General features: G+C 45.2%; 1 protein-coding gene across 1 annotated transcript in view; it reads left to right on the top strand.

The window, feature by feature from the left end:
• The window catches only part of TAPT1 (transmembrane anterior posterior transformation 1), a 41,870-nt gene extending 35,654 nt beyond the window's left edge, over positions 1 to 6,216 (top strand). The window contains exon 14 of the mRNA XM_069977440.1: positions 1,014 to 6,216. Coding sequence (XP_069833541.1) covers positions 1,014 to 1,234 — 221 coding nt within the window. The 3' untranslated portion in view covers positions 1,235 to 6,216. The remainder of the gene's footprint in view (positions 1 to 1,013) is intronic.
• The last annotated feature ends 13,472 nt before the right edge of the window (positions 6,217 to 19,688 follow it).

The following is a 19,688-nucleotide window of genomic DNA, read 5'->3' as shown; positions in this document are numbered from 1 at the left end:
CTGGTTTTCGTTGCTATGAGGACCTGACATGAGGACCAAATACTGCCTGAAATATACTGTGTGTGAACCCAGCCTTAGCTCTCATGCACATAGCATGGAGTTCGGCGGAATATTTATTCCTATACTACAGACTGGCAGGGATGCTGTGTGCCACTAAAAATACTCTTATTATGTTGTATGAAACAAAACTTGAATGCTACATCTATTCAAAATGGAGCAATAATAGTCTTGGCTGTGAGGCCTTGCTCTGTATTAAAGCATCACTGTCCTAGAGACATGTCAAAAGTTTTGATAATTCAGGGTCTAGGTGTTGCTAGAGTTGCTAGAATGAGCTGGGAGAAGAGCTTGGCTGAGAACATCTCTCCTGCTCTTTCTTTTCACTGTAAGAGTTTTCTGAGCCTTTCTTAAGTAGAAAGCCACAAGACTGGGAGAGAAGTACTTCTCCTTAAAGTGATATTGTCACCCCATCACTCTTGTGTGGTTCTCCGCACCATCCACATGCTTAGATGCTGCACATTCAATGTATACCTGTCCTGTATAACACTGCATTTTATTGGTAGACAATGTCACCTAGGCGGGGCTTCGTGGCAGTTGGGCCCCCTCTCCTATATGGAAATTGTCACCTAGGCGGGGCTTAATAGCCGTTGGCCTCCATTTCCTGGGTGGGTAAAGTGTCTAGCTGCCATTTAGCCCTGCCTATGTGCGATTTTAGAGCAGGAATAAGACACAGACAAGTGTTATACAGGTATATATTGAATGTGCAGCATCTAAGCTTGTGGATGGTGTGGAGAATTGCACATAGAGTAAGAGGGTGACAGTATCACTTTAATGTTCTAAATGATTGTTGGGGTGTCTGAACACCTAGACCCCCATTTAAGATTCAAAGTCTTGATCAATAAGAGTGACCCTTCAAATAAACTATGTTGCATCCCCAGAAAAGATTCTTCAGTCTGTTTTTTTTGTTTGTTTGTTTTTTTGAGTTTAGCACTAACAACACTGTCTCTCAATGCCAGGAACTCCTACAGATGACCATATCAGTGCTTCAGTCACCTGCCAGCCCACCCGGCAGAACTCCACCGCTCCGCTTCTTACCCAGAGCAGCTCTGACCAGTTCCTGACCACCCCAGACGCAGAGGAAAAAGACATTACACAGGAAAACCCAGATCTCAAACACCGATCGGATAACCTGCTGGACATTGACCGGTTCACCATCTGTGGAAACAGAATTGACTAGTCCGACTTCAGGACTTGGCGCTTAAAATATTTATTTTTCTTTAAATTATTTCCACAGGCAAAGTCTATTTCCCTTCCACCGGCTACCTGCTCTGGATCTGTGTTCTTTGTTGGCGCAGGCTCAAGGAGGTGATATCCCCACCACTTTCTTTAAGAAGGTGTTTATATATGGACTATAAAAATTGGGAGAACTCTGCTTTGCAAAGCTGAGCTTTGTATAAGACCCTTCATTTTACTTTAGCAAACATTAGACTGTCTTGGAAAAAAAATATCCTCATCAGTCATTGCCACTTATCGTAATACAGGTTAGTTTATTAGGCCAAGATCAAATGCCTTAATGTTTTCATATAAACAGAACCACAGAATATTCTGGGTGGAGACAAATTCCTTCACATCACCTCTGTGTCATAAGGTTACTTGGAGCCCCAGACCTGCTCACATGTATGTAGATTATGTTTGTATTTTAGAAGCCTTAACGTAGAAGCATTTTCTTTTTTGTACATAGGTATAGATAGATAGTTATTTTCCAGAGTTTAAAAAAAAAAGAGCAAAAATAATGTATTTTAACAGGTACTAGTAAACCAACAAATCTCATTTAACGAGATGCATCTCTCATAGACAGTCTAAAGGGGTGTGGACTAACTGTAATGGACACGGACAGTGTTTGCGTCTGACGTAGGATGTCATCACGTGATTCTTCCATATTATTTTTTTTTCTATTTTTTTTAATACACCAGGTAAGTTGATGGTGCCCTTTACTATGACTGTGATGTATCGTGCTGCATGCAAAGAACCTTTACATACCATTGGAACTGCAAAAGAGACGATCATGAGGAAAACTGTGTAGGTGTCGAGGTGAATCAAAATGTCGACTTTAAGGGCTGCAAAATGTTAACCCCTAAAGCTTGTGCAGCACATAAGTGATACTGTAAGTGTGAATCTTTATGCAGTGATGGGTTAATAAGCGATCCTGTCATCGGCACATGTGATGGCCATTGACATTAGTTGATGATTTAAGGATAATATTTTTTTTTCTTTGCGTCCTTCTGCTACAAACCACTTTGGCTGGTTCAGATATAAGGATTCTAAATACAAAATGGCTGCCCTTTGTGCGGATGACAGGATTACTTTAAAGGGAAAGGTCCACCTTCTAAACAATTCTCTTGTTATGCCAATGAAAAAGGTCTGCTGAAAATGTACCTGTCATGGGAGCCGCTGCCGGATCAGCAGTAAATTCCACTTATCTGGCAATTGTTTTGTGTCTATACCTACTATGCAGACCTATGTGAATCTATGGTAACAGACTAAAAACAAACCTTTGCAAACTTTTCAGATATGTTAAATTTATCCAGGCTTAAAAAAAACACAGCTACTATCTTTCAAGAACGGCACCACCCCTCATCTCCATCCTATATAATGGGACTGAACTGCCTAGAAATACCCAAATAAGATGTTTTTTCTGAAAACAAGTGACCATGTTTTTGTAAGCATTGATATTCCCCTTCATAAATATTGCAAGATTAATGGAAGGGAGAGTGACAGCAGGATCAGACTACACAAGTTTTGCTTGTAGTCTGTAACCATGGAGACACAGATCTGTATAACAGCTGCCGACACAGCTTTATTTTAGATGCATTGCAACAAGAACATTGATTGCAAAGATGGGCCTTTCATTTACAGAGTACCTGTCATGGCTGGGGGTAGAGATCTGGACCTTTTATATAAATTTCTATAAATGACTTTTGTGTCTGACTACTGTTCGGCATTTGCCGTGTCTACATGCCAAGCAATGAACCAGATAACCAACAATTTAGAGGTGGGAAATGTTACATGTATGTTGCCGATAAACGTGTGTGCCGCCATGACAGACCCTCTACCAAAGATGTATTTGGCTGAGGCCTACTAAGGAGACATCAGGAGTCACCGTCCCACCTGTTAATGTATATGAATAAGCTGTTTATTTTTCCATGTGTTTTTTTTTTTTTTTTTACATGCTCCATATGTGTGGAAATGTCATCCCCATATACCAGTTTGCACGTGTATATAGGAGTGCATGGCTTTGGATTCAGTGTGAACCTGGGTAGGTTTATGACACAGTGGATACCTTGCACTTATAAAGAACCTCGCTCATCTGTATGTGCCATAGTGTCTCCTGTCATAATCCTATTGTTCCTTCAGAAGAATGCACTGCTTTATAGTACAACAGACTGTAGGGTGTAGAAGGGAAATGATGTACATGCTTAAGAAGTGTCTCCCCTGGTATTACATGCCTTCCCTATTCAAGTGAATTGGGTTGCAATACCATATACAGCCATGCGCAGAGGTGGCACTGTTTCCAAGATTTCAAAAAATTGTAATCCAACCCCTTGAAGACTTCAAAAGGGCCGCTGTATTTGTGTCCAGTGTTGGAGCCTGATGTTCAGCTGTATTTGTAGGGTTACATGCTGTATAGATTAATCAGTATAGCACTGCATATCATCAGAACAAGGAAAAACATGGCAGTTTTGCATTTCTGGTGTACTCAATAGAATCTGCAACGCAGATGTGAATGTAGCCCTAAGGGCTCTTAAGGAGCAACCGATCAGACATGAACTTTATTGGCCGCACAAAAGATGCGATCAGCCGTCAAACAAGCGGTTTTCTCTTTGTCGGCTGATCTGTGTCCCTCTTACGCAGGCCGGTTATCAAGGAGCCCCCCTATACATGCTCATTTGGCCCGTCCATTTGCAAGTATATTCTCAAAGATCTCCCAGTAGGATTGTTCCCAGTCTTGAAGCAGTAACTCATTAGGCTATGTTTCCACTATGCACTGATAAGTGCTAACATTAACATGAATTAGCGCCATTATTAGCGCCTATCAGTACATAGTAGGCACATAGCCTCATACAGGACATTTTTTTTTAGTACCTAACAGAATTTTATTTTATTTTTTTTTGCTAAAGCTTAATAAAATAAAATGTATATACATAAAAGTGTAATTTAGCTACTGCAGTAATACTTAGGGTGATCTTGTGGACCTTGGCTACCCAGAATGCAGTGTAGAGGCATACATAGAACTCTATGTACGCATGCACTGAATGTAAAGTGTACGCTCCAGATACAGGTGGTTCTTGAGATCCAATGATCTTCTCCAAGAACTTGTAACAAAAAATTTAATATTTTGAATCTGCCCATAAATAATGTGATGAGAGACGCTGGAGAAAGACGTCCAAGTGTAGGCCCCCGGCGAGATGAACCAATCTCAACCACAATGTTCAGGTCCAGAATATTTGCAGAACTGTGAACCTTAAATTAACAGGATGATAAAAAGTGGAGAAGCCCTTTAAGCATCTGTCTCCAGAAATCTCGTAAAGTCGCTTTGATGAGAAGTTGAAACTGATATTGGATTGGTCCATTTTTAGATGATTGAATCTCGGCCTTCGCTTGACATCATGACAATGTTTTCTCCAAAGAAAGTGAAAACTTTTAGCATTTAGGCCCCTTTAGACTTTGTAAAGAACTAGCATGAATTATTGTGGTTGCTTTTTTGCCTGGACTGTCACTTGGACTATGCCATTTATGTATAATCTGTATTATTCCATAAGGCTAGGTCTACACAGTGATAGAATTGTCCTCTCCCATTGTCTCCTAAAAGGGGGGGGAGGAGTTGAGTTTGTGACAAAAATGCTGCCATTGTAAGGCATGAGTGAATACATTGTTGCAAATGACATTGTCATTGTTACTCAAAGCGCAATGTTCCCCATCCTATGGCTCTGAAACTGTTGCAGAACTACAACTCCCATCATACCTAGATAGCATTTGGCTATCCGGACATGATAGATACTATAGTTATGCAGAAGGTCTCCACCTAGAATTCTCTTAGGCCTGAGCCCTATATTTGGGGCATACATCAAGCGTATCCATAGGTCTCCAGTCAACCAAAGAATGTAGAGGTCAATTGTGCTTGGTCTTTTCTTATCCAGGTATCCATAATGCATTTGAAATAAATGTACATAGAGAATGGCACCTAGGGATCTAGAATAAATGTTCTGTTCATAGCTTCATGGGGTAGTCCGAAATTAGCGGGGGGAAAAGGTAATCCCTTCTACCAGAAATGGCGCCCCCTGCTGCCCAGGAATTTTATTTGCAGCTCGGCTCCAGTCAATTGAATAGGGCTGAGCTGTAATACCAGTCACAGCCCATTGAAAAGAGTGGCACTGTTATCTGGAGGAAATAATAATTACATCCATGACTATTCTGCAGCCTTTTTCCCATGGTAGCGTTATTGTGTTATCATAGGGATTTTGTAGGGATTTTCATCATCATTGCCCACACTGCCACTGTTCTAGTCACTGTTGATGTTGATCTGAACTCTCACAATATCCCTGTGACCAGCTAAAGAGAGGGCAGGAAGTTTTGTCATGGGGATCCAGTTGCATTCACTACTTTATCCACTTTTGTATAGTCAGATCAGCATGTGGCCGAGGTAGCACCCATTGAGTGTTTGCTGCTGGAAATATTAGCTTTGTGTGATAGATTTTTTTTTTTATAGAAATTTCAAAAATATTTAGCGTTTCAGTTGAAAGAAATTAAAGTGTTCTTGGCCCCAACCAGCGTTGGCCTCAGGTCTTGAGTTATATGAGTGGTATTCTTATAGATGAGTGTTATGCGTGCTGCATAATCCGTACCGTGCTTGGATGCGCATTATCGGTTAGGAGTCCCATGAGATAGGGGAAAGCGAGGATTTTGTGTGTTTGAAATAATGAGCTAAAATATCAAAATCAAGTAATCCAATTGGTGCCAGCGAAATGGTAAAATGCTAATAAAAGTTAGATCCCCCTCCCTGAAGTGATTTGTACAGTGCTCCGAGATGATATTCTGCTTATCCGCTTATTTATGAAGGAAAGGAAATGAGTTTTTCTTCTGTTGGAAATCATATTGTGTACAAGTTTTATAAGTGCATCTTGTAAAACTCGGCAAAATAAATTTTGTAATCTTTTATAATCTTTGTGAGAACTTGTCATTTTAATCTGGTTCAACAGATGACAAATAGACCCTGTTACACGCAGACGGTGGAGCGCAGTCGTCTGAGAATTCAGCAGGGGTTATGTATTAAAGGGGTAATCCAGCAAAAATCTTTCAAATCATCTGGTTTCAGAAAGATATAGCTTTGTAATTTACTTCTATTTAAAAATTTCAGGCCACCCCATACTTATCAGCTTCTGTATGTCCTGCAGGAAGTAGTGTATTCTTTCCAGTCTGACACAGCGCTCTCTACTGACATCTCTGTACGATACAGGAACTGTCCAGAGTAGGAGAGGTTTTCTATGGGGATTTGGTACTGCTCCGGAGAATACCTGTCTCTGACAGAGGTGGCAGCAGAGAGCACTGTGTCAGACTGGAAAGAAAACAACCTTTCCTGCAGGACATACAGCAGCTAATGGGGAATACTTGACATTTTTAAATAGGAGTACATTACAAATCTATACAACTTTCTGAAACCAGTTGATTTGAAAGAAAGATTTTCGGTGGATAACCCTTTTAAACCAGCACTAAACCAAAAGTTTACAGCTAGGGATAAAAGGTCACCAAACCTCAACATAACTCAGTGATTCAAATGTATTGCTTAATGTCACCTGTGGTGGCGCTGCAGAGGAACTAAACGCTTTCTGCTGGGATTACTATAGCTGATCGATGTGATCAGTGACTCCTTGTAACAAGAGGGGCTTCCAAAGCAAACTACAGTGTACAATTTCCATTAAGGATCAGAGCGACTTTAAGAAGGGCCAATGATTTTTAGAAAAATGAGCCAAGAAAGGACATCTGGTGATTCGACAACATGGTCATGGGTAACCAGGGCTTATTGATTTGTGTGGGCAGAGAAGGCAAGCCCATCTGGTCCAATCCAACAGGAGAGTTACTCTATGATAGGTCAGGATTCCCAGTGTGGTGGTGTATGGAGCTGTGAAGCCACACGCTGGTCTGAGTGGGCATACTGATCCCTGCCCACTGCTAAAAGTGACTACATGTGAGTATTACCACTGGACTGTGGAACAATGGAAGAATGTGGCCTGGTTACAAGAGTGCAGTCTGTGCCATGGGCGGACAAGCCATTGGAGATGGGGTGATGGTCTGTGCAATGTTCTGCTAAGTAACCTTGGGTTCTGCTGATGTGGATGTTACCTTAATGAAACATTACCACAGGACCTCCAGTCCATGCTTACTAGAGATGAACGCAACTCAAACATGCCCAAGTCTGATCATTTGGCATTTGAATATCGGTGGCGGAAGATGTTGGATGCAGCCCTAAGGCTGCCTGGGAAACATGCTTTCCTGAACTCCCTGGGGTTGCATCCTGGTTCATTCTGCATCCTGTGTGTGGCAGGTAGTTTTAATTTTATGGCTAATCAGTGTAAGTAAATGCTTATAGAGACGTAAAAGTAGTGAAGATGGGGGGGGGGGGGGGGGGGGGTGCTTTCCTATCATTAACACCACAATCATTTGCTCCTCATCTTTTAAATGGCTGACAACAGGGAACAATAGATGCAATTAACTGCACAGCAGATACGGAGTGCCAGAATAGATTTGACTCAATTAAAAACTACATGTGGCCTCGCAGACACATTATGGCTCTGTCTTCTAACAGGTCTGAGGTTCCCCATTCCTCCACTGTATCCTTATATATGCCTTGGATTTCCTGCCAAACTAGCAGAAAAATAACTCCTACCAGACTGTCATATGTCTTATGTATGGGGTGGTCATCTCCCCTGTACCCATATGCTCCCTACTAGTCTGTAAAGTATAACCAGGCCTGCTAAGATGTTACCAGGATAATACTTATGTTTATATGTAGCCTAGTTAGGGTCACGCGTACCGCATTGCAGCGGATTTCACGCTGCAAGTTTGCAGTGAAATCCGCTGCGATGCTCGGTACAGTTATGGCCTGTGGCTCTGCATCTGGATTGTCATTCTGTTGCGAGAATGTAGCCACTGCCATTTACACCCATCATCTACAGGGCTTTAACAAGCTTATACTTTACCTGCCCTTGCTTCCACCTGCTTCTCCGGCCTGGTCCCAGGTCACTGACAGCCCACTCAGCCAATCAGTGGCTGTGACGGGACATCAGTTTGACCCGGCAGCCGGAGCAGCGGACAGGTAACTTATTAGCTTGTTAAATCCTGGCAGATGATGGGTTAAGTAAGCAGGCCGTTACAGTACAGAGTATCACAGCGTAAAATCCACTGCAATACTGTATGTGAGAAACTAGCCTTAAAGGGGTATTCCGGATAAAGTCTACTTTTTCCCTATCCATAGGTTGGGAAACAGTGGATTGCGAGGGGTCCGACCCCTGAGCCGCCCCCCCCCCCCAGTGATCTCCGTAATGGACCCCACCGGCTGTGCTGTGAATAGAGCCCCGGGTCAGCACACAACCCACCCTTCTATACATTATTTTGGAAAGAGTACATCGCTCTTCCGGAATGAATAGAGCCGTGGTTCGCGTGCTGACCTGAGGCGCTATTCACAACAAAGCCGGCAGGGTCTGATACTGAGATAGCCGGGGGTTCAGGGGTCAGACCCCCTCCGCAATCTCCTACTTTTCCCCTATCCTGTGGAACGTTTCCCGGAATACTCCTTTAAAGGCCTCAGTTCCATTGGAGCAAATATAGCTGAATTACAATACCAAGCACAACCTGAAGACAGGGGTGGTGCTGTTTTATCAAGAAAGTAGCTGTAATTTTTGTACTCCTGTATGACCCTTTAAACCTTAAAGAGGATGTACCACTAGGTACATCCTCTTGAACTTAAAGGACACCTGTCACCCCCCCGTGCCGGGGTGACAGGCTCCGGACCCCCTGTTAGACCCCCCTATACTTACGTGATTCCGCCGGGTCCCGCTTCCTGAGTCGGCCGGGTCCCGGAGATATCAGCTCCCGAAGCCCGGCGCGCGCGCTGACAGCAGAGTCAGGCGCCCATAGAGAATGAATGGGGAGTCCGATGCTCCGTCATTCTCTATGGGCATCGGACTCATCTCTCAGCGCGCGCGCCGGGCTTCGGGAGCTGATATCTCCGGGACCCGGCCGACTCAGGAAGCGGGACCCGGCGGAATCACGTAAGTATAGGGGGGTCTAACAGGGGGTCCGGAGCCTGTCACCCCGGCACGGGGGGTGACAGGTCCTCTTTAACGCACCGATAGAATGGTGCCATCATGGGGAAGCCGGTGCCGCGGTCCGTTTTTCGAATCAATGGAGCCGCGTCATAGAGGGGAGGGAATTCCCTCCCATTGGGGGCGGGCCGGCCGACCTCCAGTGCTTCAGCACAGCCCGGTACTGCTGGATAGAACGGCGCCGTACACGGGAACTGGGTTGCGGTTTGAAAAACGGACCGCGGCACTGGCTTCCCAATGACGGCGGCGTTCTATCAGTGTGTTAAAATCAAGAGGATGTACCTAGTGGTACATCCTCTTAAAGCTGTTCATAATATAGCTGTGGGCCCACAGCTTTCTCTCACCCCCCAGCACACATGCATGCTCTGCTCTACAGAGTGTCCATGTATTTCAAAGCCGCTGCCAGTCTCCTATGGATTTGGACGGGTTGTCTTTCAATCCTCTCACCTGCCATCTACATTTAGAGTAGAGGTGGGAGGCCGCCATGCCCAGCGGATCCCACAGAGATTAGCAGGATCCCAGTTATCATGTGTATGACCAGAGAGGAGACAATCATTGCTTTTCCTCTTTATTCCTGTTTATTCCTATGCACTTACTTGTCGTGACAGCTTCCATACTTAAAGTGATAATGAGTGAAGGATTCCTGACGCCTCCGTGTGACAATATTAATAATATGTGTTTATAGTCAAGGACAAACAATTGCTTTGCAGTGACCTCAGCTCCAGGAATGATTGATACGCCGGTTACGAGGAGATCTTCACTTTCCTGTCAGGCTTCATCTTGTGCCGTGTCTCTAAGTGGAAGTGATCCCTGTGATCACAGGGGAAAACTACAGCTGCAGTGCGGAGATATTTACAAGACGTATTAATACAAGTTATTTGCTTTACTGACATCCTCTCCTTTGATGTCTGTCTTGTCGATGAGACACAGAACATGTTTAGCATATGCCCACACATGAACATCGCTTTATGTAGAATGAATCTACATGCATAATCCAGTGGCTGCCAGTACCTTCCACTACTTTTCCTGTTTCTATAAATATTGTAATGGTAAAGCTGGGGCTTGCATCTGTAGTATCCAGCCTCAGAGCTGAAATTTTGAAAGGGCTTCCCCAGAAAAATCTAATTCAGATCAACTGGTGTCCAAAAGTTATACAGATTTGTAAATTACTTCTATTTAAAAATCTCAAGTCTTCCAGTATTTATCAGCTGCTGTATGTCCTACAGGAAGTGGTGTTTTCTTTCCAATCTGACACAGAGCTCTCTGCTGCCACCTTTGGCCGTTTCAGGAGCAAATCCCCATAGAAAACCTCTCCTGCTCTGAACAGTTTCTGACATGGACAGAGGTGGCAGCAGAGAGCACTGTGTAAGGGTGGGTTCATACTACGGAATTCTTGCAGACAATGTATGTCCGCGACATGTCACTTCTTTTGGTGGATAGTGGAATACGCCGGCCCATAGAATGGTGTCTATGGAGCCGGCGGAAAGGCGCGTGGACATACTGCGGAGTTTGTCCGCGAGAATTCCTCAGTATGAACCCACCCTCAGACTGGAAAGACTACCACTTCATGCAGGGCATATAGCTACTGGAATACTTTTTTTTTATTTTTTTAAATAGAAGTCATTTACAAATCTGTAAAACTTTCTGCCACCAGTTAATTAAAAAAAAAAAACTTTTATTTTTCCAGACTACCCCTTTAAGCGTCTTTCTGGCTCTGTGTCTGTAGAATTTGCTCTAATGACTCTGTAAAGTTTTACAGCAATCTGATGAAGCTAAATATCAGCAGGGAGGAAGTAAAGGGCTGCAGTAAGTCTCCTATTGGGCCCCATATTGAAATGAATGGTATGTGCACCCTGCAAGTAAATGAAGCTAAACAGCCCAGAGCACTCATTTTGGAACTCAGAAGAGGGATAAGTGGCTCACCGGAGGTGCAATTTAATGTATTTTATTTATTTTTTATAGGTTTTCTTTTCATTAAACATAATATTTTTGTTATGTCAGAGCCCTAAATATAGGTCAGGTCAATAAGTACTTGTTTTATGCTCCATTAAGCCAGATTTGCCAACAGAACAACAGAAAAACCACCAATGTCCATATGACTTTGGGAAGTTTGCATATGGCTCCCAAGTCGCATTGTTCAGTGTTTTGTTGGCGTATTCCCCTGCAGCTCTGCTAAGTGAATGATTTACAGAAAAAGAACAGATGGTAATAAAACACAGCTGTAGCGCTACCCCATTAAATTACACCGTAATGGTGCTGGATACCAGCAGAGGTCACTTATGGTCAAAACAGCCAAAACCTATCATTACATCAAATGGAACCATGGGCAGATCGCTCTGACATTGTACAAGAATCATCCTGAGCAATGTTCTAAAATTCTATTATCCCTGCACAGAACTAAAGTGTCACCAGGGGTAGAGAAGAAGAGCCACACATTCTGTTTGTAGAAAGTTTAAATGTTAAGAAAGCTTAAATGCTATATAATAAAATGTTATGCAGCTTTCTAGTAGTATACTCCAAGATTCAGTTTATTTCAAGACCTCTGCTTGCTGCAAGTGGATAACATATTTAGAGGTAGAATAGACTTTCTGCATCCAGTGAAAAAACATTTACATAAAACTCCTTTACCCCCCCGCTTGTACCGTCAGATAGCTGCTTTTAATCCAATATCTGTCCTGGGGTCCGTTCGGCAGGTGATGCAGTCGTTGTCCTATAAAACAACCTTGCAGCCCTGTGTCAAATTGGCGTTGCCTAGAGTACCCGTGCCCTAGGCTTGCACCGCCTCTCCATCCCTCCCCATCATTAGAAATGCCCCGAGAAGGATTTCTCCTATGTATCACTTGTCTAAGCACTGCTGGGTGTGCAGTGTTCAGACAAGTGGTGATTAGGAGAAATCCTGCCTGGGGCATTCCTAATGGTGAAGAGGGCGGGGAGGAGGTACGGAGAGGCGGTGAAGACTTGGGGCACAGACACTGTAGGCCACGCTAATTTGACACAGGACTGCAAGTTTAAAAGTTGTTCTTTAGGACAATAACTGCATCGCCTGCCAAACGGACAGATTTTGGATTAAAAGTAGCTTTCCGATGGTACAAGTGGTTTGGGCAGGGCAGATTGTGGGTACAGAGTCACCTAAAATACCAAGGCATTGTTGGCCTTACAGTGGACCTATCAGCAGCCTTTTGGCTAAAGTAAAGAGAGTGTTTAATATGGCTAACTGAATGAGGAGATACAACTTTTATTTCAATCTATCCCTCCAACGCCAAGATACAAGCTTTAGAAGTTTTATGCAAATTAGGACAAAAAAAAAAAAACTTCAAACACTTAAAGGGGTACTCCGGAAACAAAAAAAAAGGGGTGAAGGCCGCCCAACCCCCCCCCGCTAGAGCCAGTCCCGAGACGGAGATATCCTTGCCGGAAGCCCCGGCGCGTGCACTGCAGTCTGATGCCTATCGAATATGAATGGAGCTCTCATTCTCTATGGGCGTCAGCATTCAGCATGCGCGTCGGGCTTCCGACAAAGATATCTTTGTCCCAGGAGCGGGACTTAGCGAGATGGGGTAAGTATCCGGGGCTCAGGGGGGGGGGCGGCCTTCACCTTGGGATGGGGGGTGACAGGTTCCCTTTAATACATTGCTTTAATAAGGTTATATTACTTTGTAATATAATTTTATTAAAAAAAAAAAAAAGCCCTGCAGTCAGGGGCGTATTTATAGATAAATACATAGGTGCAGGGGCAGACTACCTTCTGCTTAACCCCTTATGTACTGCAGTGTGTAAGTGACCCAATGTTCAGAAGACAAGGAAATCTTTGCTCTACTGCTGGTGCACTGATAACCTTTGACCTCTGCACAGCAGGCAGTGATAACAGGGGTTATCAGTGCAGGGAAGCAAAGTTTTCTTTGTCTTCTGCCTCTTAACCCTTTTTTGTGTTGCAGCATGTAAGTAAACATTGGGTCACTTACACACTGCAGTACATATGGGGTTAAGCAGAAGGACACAGGAGACTTATCTTCTCCCCCGGGCCCCCCTCCTGCACAGGCCCCATAGCAACCGCCTACCCTGCCTCTATGGTAGTTATGCCACTGCCTGCAGTTCCCAGACCCCCTGCTCTGCACAAGTGCTATATAGAGCAGGGTTCCCCCTGTGTACTGTATATTCTTCTACAGCACCTCAGTCCCTTCAATGTACACTTGTGCCTAGGATTACATCTTAGCTATATTTAACTGTGGGTCAGTGGGCAGCGTGACCCTTTTATCAATATATATGTATCTGCATACACAGAGCTGATGGCTTAATAGACATAGCAGGGCACATTATGCCAGCACTTTCACCCAGCCCTACAGACCGCTATCATTGTCTGTGATTGTCATTGTGCTTCATCAGGGAGATCTTTTGTATTCATTCAATTATAGACAATGATGTGAAGTAGAAACTGTCAAGTGCGGCTCTGGGCCTGACATCCAGCAATCCCCTGCTAATGCCCTGGCTGACTGTGTCTGCCCATGTTATTTATCACAACTAAAATCACTGTATCTGTGAATGGGATGAATGAATGAGCAACAATACACAGTACTTGACAAACTTATCTAATTTACTGCCCCTGGGAATGGCCTTAAAATTCCCACTTTTCATGGATTTGCATAAACCTTGTTTCTTAGGGGCCAGGTTTACAGGTTTGTGCCATAAAAATCAGGATTGGTGGCAAGTTATTCATCGAGTGCGGACATAAACATGCAAAGGGTGGGAGGCTGCCAGAAAATGAAAAGATGTAAAGGTTTTTGAAGGTATTGTCTGGCTATGAACTTCTTTCTCAAAGACTTTACCTTGGACTTCATTTTATTAAAAAAAGAAAAAAGTGTGCCCCCCCCCCCCTGCTTTCTGATACCTGGCTAGATACAAAACCAAGCAGTAGCAGCCTAGTAGTACCAGGGTGGGAAGGGTCATTTCTTTTGACCCTTCCAGCCTAATAATACAAGCCTGCCAATGCTCCAGACCTGGACCACCATTTTCGATGCTCTAAGCCTGGCTGTTCCTGGTTCCCCATCGGCAGTGGCACTGGGATAATAATGGGGGGGGGGGGGTTAGTGCTAAAAAAGACACATCTTGTTTAAAAACAAAAAACTTTATTGAAATACCCCAAATCACCCAAGAGTGGTTGTTATTCATTAGTATCACCTTACACAGCAGCCACTCCACCAGCCCTATTTCCCTCTTGTAGACTAGCATATACTTCATTTACCCCAAACCCTTCCTGTGCATCCACTGATGGTGTGATTAGATTTCAGTCACATAACTACCTGTGAATACGGAAGGATGAGTGAAGGGATCATAGCCTGGTATATATAATCCTACCTTCTGATTGCACAGCAGTTTAATGACCTGGATTTCTGTAATAATCTGCACTTTTTAAAAGACACATGTAGTTAGTGCACCAGGCAGTGCAGTATAAGCTTATACACCAATACCAGACAGCTCAGGAGTGTAGTAGGATTATTTAAGATTTTAACATATTATTATTTAACTATATATGTATATTTGCCATAAAGGCAAACAGGAGGACACTTTCTACAGTAAACTAGAGGTGCTGATAGACCTTAAGCTGCTCTGATCCGCACTATTATAGCTCAATGAGCAAAAAATGACTGCACATCTCACCCATGTTTGATTCTAAAAATCTGAAGTTAGTATATTATTTTATTAAACAATATTACCTCATGTACCATGTGCAGGTCCTCTGATATACCTTCTCTAACAATGGTGCAGTGTCGGTCGGTGCCCACCACCACCGCAGAACCAGAGCCCAGACCCTGTGTATATTACACTTTGTTAACTCTAAAGTTTCCTAAAATCCTTTGATGAGCTCTGTTTAGTGTGTATATAAGTCTGTGATTTTTTCAGTTCTGTATAACATCATGTCTGACGAAGGGAGCTAGACTCTCGAAAGCTTACACTCAAATATACTCAGTTAGCCTCCAAAAGGTATTGCCTGATTTCTTCTCTATTCTACTGAATTCTATGGCTAATGGTACAACAATACTCCTAGCACTACTAGCAATAGCTAGCAATACTAGCACTCCACTCAGTAAGACCCATATGTTACCAATTAGCAGGAGGCAGTCTATATGGTAAGTACCTCCACTTCTCCCAGTCTAGCTGGGAGCACATGGAGTGAGCTTTCAGACCTGTTCACATAGGTGGAGGTTGGTGGCCATTGCCTATGCGGGTTGATGCGGCCCTGATCCTGCAACATTGGGGTTGCTAGGCTGCACTATATCACTAAATTTACCAAAAATGGCTCCTTACCCCAGAAAAAAACTCTAAAGCCTTGTCCACTAGGTATCACACTTTTCTGCAATCTGCTGCTTACTGTCTGTTGTTACTGTTAGGGTCCTCTTAGATGAGCCAATGAGCGCCCATCTGCTAGATCCTATTAAACGGCTCGATTATCATTTAGCAAGGGCTGCACGGACATTGTTTGCAATGTTCATGCAGCTCTTGCCCTAAACTGTTATACATTACTTGTCCACACTCCCGGGTCTTCTCCTGCCCTCTGTTGCTCAGCCAATCACTGGCTGGGACCACTGTGGCCAGTGATTGACTGAGCCGCCTGTCAGTTCAGAGACCGCTTTGAATTACAGCTATAGTGTCGGGAAGCAAACAGAGGGCAGGAGAAGACCGGGAGCATGGACAGGTAATGTATTCAATTGTTTGCCATCGGCCGTGTATCGCTATTACACGTAGCAGTGCACGGTTGACGGCTGATGATTTTGGTGTCAAACCTAAAGACACAATCAGTCGATGATCATTGTCTCTATTACACGGAGAGATAATCGCCAGTTATCACTCCATGTAATAGGGTCTTTAGTCTGTCTTTAGTAACAGACCAAGAGAAACATAAGTCATGGTACAACTTAGTACCTTCCCTTCTCTAAACTCTCCCCTCCTCAGTCCATCCTAAATGCAGCAGCCAGGATCATCTCCCTGTCCAGCTGCTACGCCAATGCCTCCTCTGTGCCAGTCACTACACCAATGCCTCCTCTGTGCCAGTCACTACACCAATGCCTCCTCTGTGCCAGTCACTACACCAATGCCTCCTCTGTGCCAGTCGCTACGCCAATGCCTCCTCTGTGCCAGTCACTACACCAATGCCTCCTCTGTGCCAGTCACTACACCAATGCCTCCTCTGTGCCAGTCACTACACCAATGCCTCCCCTGTGCCAGTCACTACACCAATGTCTCCCCTATGCCAGTTACTACACCAATGCCTCCCCTATGCCAGTCACTACACCAATGTCTCCCCTGTGCCAGTCACTACGCCAATGCCTCCTCTGTGCCAGTCACTACGCCAATGCCTCCTCTGTGCCAGTCACTACACCAATGTCTCCCCTATGCCAGTCACTACACCAATGTCTCCCCTGTGCCAGTCACTACACTGATGCCTCTCATGTACCAGTCACTACACCAATGCCTCCCCTGTGCCAGTCACTACACCAATGCCTCCCCTGTGCCAGTCACTACACCAATGCCTCCCGTGTGCCAGTTACTACACCAATGCCTCCCCTGTGCCAGTCACTACACCAATGCCTCCCGTGTGCCAGTCACTACACCAATGTCTCCCCTATGCCAGTCACTACACCAATGTCTCCCCTGTGCCAGTCACTACACTGATGCCTCTCATGTACCAGTCACTACACCAATGCCTCCCCTATGCCAGTCACTACACCAATGCCTCCTCTGTGCCAGTCACTACACCAATGTCTCCCCTGTGCCAGTCACTACACCAATGCCTCCTCTGTGCCAGTCACAACACCAATGTCTCCCCTGTGCCAGTCACTACACCAATGTCTCTCCTGTGCCAGTTACTACACCAATGCCTCCCCTATGCCAGTCACTACACCAATGCCTCCCCTGTGCCAGTTACTACACCAATGTCTCCCCTATGCCAGTCACTACACCAATGTCTCCCCTATGCCAGTCACTACACCAATGCCTTCCCTGTGCCAGTTACTACACCAATGCCTCCCCTATGCCAGTCACTACACCACTGTCTCCCCTGTGCCAGTTACTACACCAATGCCTCCCCTATGCCAGTCACTACACCAGTGTCTCCCCTGTGCCAGTCACTACACTGATGCCTCTCCTGTACCAGTCACTACACCGATGCCTCCCCTGTACCAGTCACTACACCGATGCATCCCCTGTGCCAGTCACTACACTGATGCCTCTCCTGTACCAGTCACTAGACCAATGCCTCCCCTGTGCCAGTCACTACACCAATGCTTCTCCCTGTGCGAGTCACTAGACCAATGCCTCCCCTGTGCCAGTCACTAGACCAATGTCTCCCCTATGCCAGTCACTACACCAATGTCTCCCCTATGCCAGTCACTACACCAATGCCTTCCCTGTGCCAGTTACTACACCAATGCCTCCCCTATGCCAGTCACTACACCACTGTCTCCCCTGTGCCAGTTACTACACCAATGCCTCCCCTATGCCAGTCACTACACCAGTGTCTCCCCTGTGCCAGTCACTACACTGATGCCTCTCCTGTACCAGTCACTACACCGATGCCTCCCCTGTACCAGTCACTACACCAATGCATCCCCTGTGCCAGTCACTACACTGATGCCTCTCCTGTACCAGTCACTAGACCAATGCCTCCCCTGTGCCAGTCACTACACCAATGCTTCTCCCTGTGCGAGTCACTAGACCAATGCCTCCCCTGTGCCAGTCACTAGACCAATGTCTCCCCTGTACCAGTCACTACACCAATGCCTCCCCTGTGCAAGTCACTAGACCAATGTCTCCCCTGTACCAGTCACTACACCAATGTCTCCCCTGTGCCAGTCACTACACCAATGCCTCCTCTGTGCCAGTCACTACACCAATGCATCCCCTGTGCAAGTCACTACACCAATGCCTCCCCTGTGCCAGTCACTAGACCAATGTCTCCCCTGTGCCAGTCACTAGACCAATGTCTCCCTTGTGCCAGTCACTACACTGATCCCTCCCCTGTACCAGTCACTACACCAATGCCTCCCCTGTGCCAGTTACTACACCAATGTCTCCCCTGTGCCAGTTACTACACCAATGCCTCCCCTGTACCAGTCACTACACCAATGCCTCCCCTGTGCCAGTCACTACACCAATGCCTCGTCTTGTGCCAGTCACTAGACCAATGTCTCCCCTGTACCAGTCACTACACCAATGCCTCGTCTTGTGCCAGTCACTAGACCAATGTCTCCCCTGTACCAGTCACTACACCGATGCCTCCCCCTGTGCCAGTCACTAGACCAATGTCTCCCCTGTGCCAGTCACTACACCAATGCCTCCCCTGTACCAGTCACTACACCAATGCCTCCCCTGTGCCAGTCACTACACCAATGCCTCGTCTTGTGCCAGTCACTACACCAATGCTTCCCCCTGTGCCAGTCACTAGACCAATGTCTTCCCTGTACCAGTCACTACACCGATGCTTCCCCCTGTGCCAGTCACTAGACCGATGCTTCCCCCTGTGCCAGTCACTAGACCAATGTCTTCCCTGTACCAGTCACTACACCGATGCTTCCCCCTGTGCCAGTCACTAGACCAATGTCTTCCCTGTACCAGTCACTACACCGATGCCTCCCCCTGTGCCAGTCACTACACCAATGCCTCCCCTGTGCCAGTCACTACACTTGCTGCCCATTCAGCACAGAGTACAATGTAAATTCCTCTTGGTTAAACTCAAAGCTCTCCAAAGTGCCAGTGACCTAGCAATGACTTATGGTAAATATCTCCCATTTCCCACACCTCTCACTCCCGTCTTCTGAACTTTACCCAAGCTGCATCAGTTATCTGGAAAGTTAGCATTATTCCAAACCCGAATGTTCGCTAAGTTCGCTCAACATAAGAAACCTGGAAAACACCTTTAAAGGAGTATTCCAATCCAAAATAAGTTTTGTTATAAAAATAAGACTGACACAGTGCTCTCTGCTGCATCCTCTGTCTCTGACAGGAACTGTCCAGAGCAGGAGCAAATCCCCATAGAAAACCTCTCCTGCTCTGGACAGTTCCTGTCAAGGACAGAGGTGGCAGCAGAGAGCACTGTGTCAGACTGGAAGGAATACATGAATTCCTGTAGGACATACAGCAGCTGATAAGTGCTGGAAGACTTGAGATTTTTAAGTAGAAGTAACTTACAAATCTTTATAACTTTCTGACACAAGCTGATTTAAAATAAAAATAAAAAAAATTGTTGGTTGGGGTCTCAGGGCTGAAACTCACTAGCAATAGCTGAGTGAAGCACCAGCAGCGCTCTTCACTCTCCAG

The sequence above is a fragment of the Dendropsophus ebraccatus genome, chromosome 7 (genome assembly GCF_027789765.1).
Source record: "Dendropsophus ebraccatus isolate aDenEbr1 chromosome 7, aDenEbr1.pat, whole genome shotgun sequence".
In the NCBI taxonomy this organism is placed as follows: domain Eukaryota; kingdom Metazoa; phylum Chordata; class Amphibia; order Anura; family Hylidae; genus Dendropsophus; species Dendropsophus ebraccatus.
This window is presented reverse-complemented; position numbering and strand designations above follow the sequence as displayed.